This window comes from Nicotiana sylvestris, chromosome 9, assembly GCF_000393655.2.
Source record: "Nicotiana sylvestris chromosome 9, ASM39365v2, whole genome shotgun sequence".
NCBI classification, from domain to species: domain Eukaryota; kingdom Viridiplantae; phylum Streptophyta; class Magnoliopsida; order Solanales; family Solanaceae; genus Nicotiana; species Nicotiana sylvestris.
The window spans coordinates 40,276,959-40,281,720 of NC_091065.1; the positions used below are offsets into that span (position 1 = coordinate 40,276,959).

At 44.8% G+C, this 4,762-nt stretch overlaps 1 protein-coding gene across 1 annotated transcript; it reads left to right on the forward strand.

Moving 5' to 3' along the window:
- Positions 1-399: 399 nt before the first annotated feature.
- On the forward strand, positions 400-1,516 carry LOC138877479 (uncharacterized). The gene is made up of 3 exons (XM_070157090.1): positions 400-517; positions 984-1,108; positions 1,163-1,516. The coding sequence occupies exons 1-3, from the start codon at positions 400-402 to the stop codon at positions 1,514-1,516; spliced, it is 597 nt and encodes a 198-aa protein (XP_070013191.1).
- The last annotated feature ends 3,246 nt before the right edge of the window (positions 1,517-4,762 follow it).

Sequence of the window (4,762 nt, forward strand, 5' to 3'; positions counted from 1 at the left end):
GTGTTTTTGTCTTTTTTTGCTTATGATGAAGACGGATTCTGTAAATACGCTTTCCTTTTTCCCTTTTGTAGCAGCCCCGTAGATGCCATATGAGGTTCCCGACTTGGCCGATTGGGCTTGGAAGCTGGCAGCCCATTTGACCTATGATGAGCATAAATGGCAAGACCTATCCAAGGGTAGATGGGAGGCAAAACATCATGGTATATGTTGTGTGATTGGCTTTCTTTGGAGGGGACTCTGTATGTACTAACCTCGTCACCACAGGTGTTGGAGAATTTCCTGAGGTGAGAAGGATTGAGGAATAATAACAAACTGAAGGAACCCTCGAAGGGAGAAGGTTCTCATAGCGAGACAAGTCCCGCCTGGAGGCCCAGAGAAGAGGTCTCTACCGAGCCTGCAATGTCCAAGGCATCCGTCCTTGGAGAAAAGGTCCCTTCTTTGACATCGTCTTCTTTTCCCGTCGAAGTTACTTCGAGGGAGAATGATTCTCTGCAGCCGTCTTCTCTACTCGCGGAAGGTACTTCGAGGGGTGTTCGAGTGTAGGGGCCGCCTGGCTCAAGCGACGTCTCGAATGATCGTGTTCCTATTAGGATCATTTCTGCTGGGGCCGATGAAACCAGGCTGGTAAATGCGTGTTCGACCTTTGAGGAGGCTCAACGGCTTTGTTCCATGTTGAGTTTTGGCCGATTGTATTAGTTTTCAATTTTGCACTACCACTTTCTTATTGAGCTCCTTTTTTGTAGACCTTTGACAAGCTCAAGTCCGAGCTGCTCCGCCGTGAAGCCAGGTTGAGGAAATCCTTGGATGGGGAGAAATCCCTCAAGCTTCTTTTTGACAAGAAGGGAGATGAATTGGTATTCCTGCGGTATGAAGCGAACCAGAGCCTAAACTACGAAACCCACCTTGAGAAGCAGGTAACCTTTGTTCCGAGGGCATGCATGCTTTTTCTTCTAACCTTATGGATTAATGTTTTGATCCCTCAGTTGCAGAGCAAGACAGAGGATTTGGAATGCCTTTGGACGAGGTCGGCCAGGCCAAGCGTGAGTGCAGCGAGCTAAGAGCTCAGATAGATTCCCATGATGCAGCCAAGAAGAATGCTCTGGCCAAGGTTTTTATACTCGAGGTGCAACTCTGGAATACCTGTGAGAACAACTCGGTTTAGATGAGCAAGATTGCAAGGCTCGAGTCCGACCTTTTAGAGATGAAGACCGAGATCATGGATGCCTGGGCTGAAGCTGAAGAGATTCCGGCTAAGGCCAATAAGAAAGTGGTCGTTTACTTAAAAGATGTTGCTGATGTTCAAGAAAAGTTGAGAGATGCTTCCGATCAAGAGAGCAGAAGCAATAAGGATGCCCGGTGCAAATCTCGGAGGGAAACCTTTGAAGAGATTCACGTAAGGGGGTTCGATCTCTCGGAAGAGATAGCGCAGGCCAAGGCGAATGAATATGACGCCAAATTCCTCTTGTCTGATACCGAAGATAGTGGAGAAGAGGTCGATAGGGCTGCAATCCCCTAGGGGAAAATAGACTAGGCTTTTTTCTATTTGATTCTTTGTACAGTATTCTTAGAGAACTTTGTAAAAGCAACCTTGCATTGTTTTATACGTGCGTATATGTAACGAAATCTTTCAGTTTTCTCCTTTCATGGATCTCTATTTTCTTGTGGATGTCTTTCTTTGTCTCGAGTTTTGACGTTTTTTGTCAATGATTAGCTAGATGAATTGGCCTTTGCAAACAAAACTCTTGGTTTTGTAACTCAGCCCTGAGGCTTGTCGAGGTGGCCCGTAGGCTCTCATGTGTTGGGTTAGTACGACTTCTTAATATAGGCTGGCGACAATGGCTCTTACGCATTGGGTCGATATGACCTCTTAGTGTGGGCTGGCGGTAGTGGCTCTTACGCATTTTCCCTTAGGCATTTTTAGTTTAACTATTTCAGGCTCAGTCCCCGAGTCGGATTTTGAATCGAGCTCATTGGCTTTAAGTTTTTAAGCTGGCCTTTAGTCTCTTACGCATTGGATCAGTATAACCTCTTAGTATAGGCTAGCGACAGTGGCTCTTATGCATTGGGTCGGTACGACCTTTAATTTTAAGTTGGCAACAGTGGCTCTTAGGGATTAGGTCGGTACGACCTTTAATTTTGGGCTGGCGATAGTGGCTCTTACGCATTAAGTCAGCACGACCTCTTATATAGGCTTTATTTTCCCTCGCTAAAGACTTTTTGAATTTTTTTTGTGTTCGCCCGACTCTTCGACGGTTCGATAAGAACCTCGATTATGAGCCACTTGGCAACGGTAATTGAGCACCTTGGGAGGTTTTGCTCGACGGCTAAATCATTTCGAAGCCTATTGTTTAGAGTTGATATGATCAAAGCTCTTTTGTTTATGCCGAGGGTAACATGATTAACCGGTTCTTTTCAAAGTTTTTTCGAAGTAATTCAAGGCCTATGATTTTGCAGTGACGGTCAGGCATCCACGAGTCGCGTTAATTTGGTTGATACAATGTTGTGACCGTAGTCTTTATGTTTGGCCGGAGCCTTTTAGTCTCTGAGTGAAGTAGTTTCGGCGTCTATATCGAGGTTATGCCTTTTTAGGGGTCATACAAGTTCGAATATATAGCCTTAACTTTAAGATCGGGATTATGCCTTTTGTAAGGTCTTATCAATTTTAACATGCCTTACTTGAGGTCTTACAGATTTGGTTACTTGGTACAAGTATGATTCATGCCTTTCTTGAGGTCTTACAGATTTGGTATTGCCTTTGAAGGCCTTATGAGCTCGGGGTTGCCCGCATGGGGTCTTGCAGCCTTGAGATTTCATATCGATGGGGTGGGTGACAATCGACGACAATCCCCGATACATCAAAAATCTTTTTGGCTCTAGCGCCATTTTTTATAAACTTGATGTTGCCTTATTGAGGGCTTATGAGTTTGAAGTTTTCTAACCTGGAGGTCGAGTTCCTGACGTCAGTTCCCGAGTGTTCGGGAAAATTTTGGCTTTGGAGCCATTTCTTGCGAAAGTATCAGACACTTTTGAAACATAAAGTGTTTTGATGGAGGAGGAAATATTCTTTGATTACTTGGCACAAGTATACCTATTTTTTCCGTCAAGGGCTCAATCATTCTAAGCGGACACGGTTCATTTGACTGTTTGGCTCGATACATCATTTTCCTACTGAGACCCTTTTTGGTTCATTTTGGCTTCTTCGAGAAGGTAGTCTTCTGGGGGGATGCCCTCCAGTGTTCGAGATTGATTGAAGAGAAGCCTTGAACACTTGTGAAATTTTCCTTAGGTAGCATATAGATGTTGCCTCGTTAAAAACCTTGTCGGTAAAACCCTTCTTGGGATAAAACCCAATTGAAGGAAAAGAGTGCAACGTATGCTTTGAAACCTTAAGGTCTTCAAGCTGTATGGCACTTCGATTGTTCTGATAGGCTATCTGCATAAAGGTTAGTGTAAAATGTAAATAAAAAGGAGATGGTTATACCTTAGTGGCGATGGCACTTTTGAGCCTTGATATACTTTCAATGTTTGCTCCGGGGACGCGGCACGGTCCTCTTCTTGTTTTATTCTGGGGAATGTGTCTCGTTAACGCTATTTCACTATTTACTTATCCTGTGGCTCCTTCGATGTTGAAGGCATCAAACTCGACGCTATGTCATGCACTGCGAACATCTCTCTTATTGCGTGCTATTCTCCGTACACGGTTTTGACTCCGTCCTTTGATGGAAAGTTCATCATTTGATAAAGGGTTGATGGTACTCCTCTCATGCAGTGTATCCATGGCCTTTCGAACAAGGCGTTGTACCCCATGTCTCCTTTGATGACATGGAACTTGACATTTTGGGTCGTGCCGGCCACGTTGACTGGGAGGGTGATTTCCCCTTTCATTGTTTCACTATCCATGTTGAATCTGTTGAGGACTCGGGAGGCAGGCATGATATGGTCGAGCAGTCCGAGCTGCTCCACGACCCTTGACCTGATAATAATGGCTGAGCTACTTGGATCCACAAATGCACGTTTAATTTGAAATGTATTTAAAAGAAAAGAAAATACCAATGCATCGTTATGAGGTTGAGACAAGGTCTCGATGTCCTCATTGCTAAATGTGAGAGCATCCTCGGGTATGTAACCTCGAGTTCACTTTTCCCTGGTGATGGATATTTTTGTTCTTCCGATAGTGGGTTCCTTGGTATGTCTACTCCTCCCATGATCATGTGGATGACATGTTGCTGCTCATATGCTTCATTTTTCATGTTCACCTCTCTTTCCCGGAATTGATTTTTGGCCCGATCGCTAAGAGCTCTCGGAGGTGCCCTTTGCTGAGTAGCCGGGCTACTTCTTCTTGGAGTTGTCTGAAATCTTCGGTCCTATGACTGTGTGTGCCGGGAAATTCACATACTAAGTTGGGGTTCCTCTACGATGGATCCAATAGTATAGGTCTTGGCCACGTGGTGTCTCTGATTTTACTGATGGCAGATACGATGTATGAAACGTCAACGTTGAAGTTGTATTCTGACAGGCGGGGTGCCTCCATCGGTCCTGTGTGCCTATTAAATTTGACTTTGCTCACGAGTCCTCAAGTGTTCTGACCTTGATCTACTCTTTAATCATTTCAGGGTATGTTACGCCTTGGGGCGTTTCTCCTATCTTCGGTGTACGGTTGGTACCTTTCCTTGTTTGGCATTAACTCTTTTGCTAGGAGTTTGCTTGGATATACCGAGCTTGGGGGGCTCCCAGTTGGTCGTCCTCGACCCTAATCTTCACT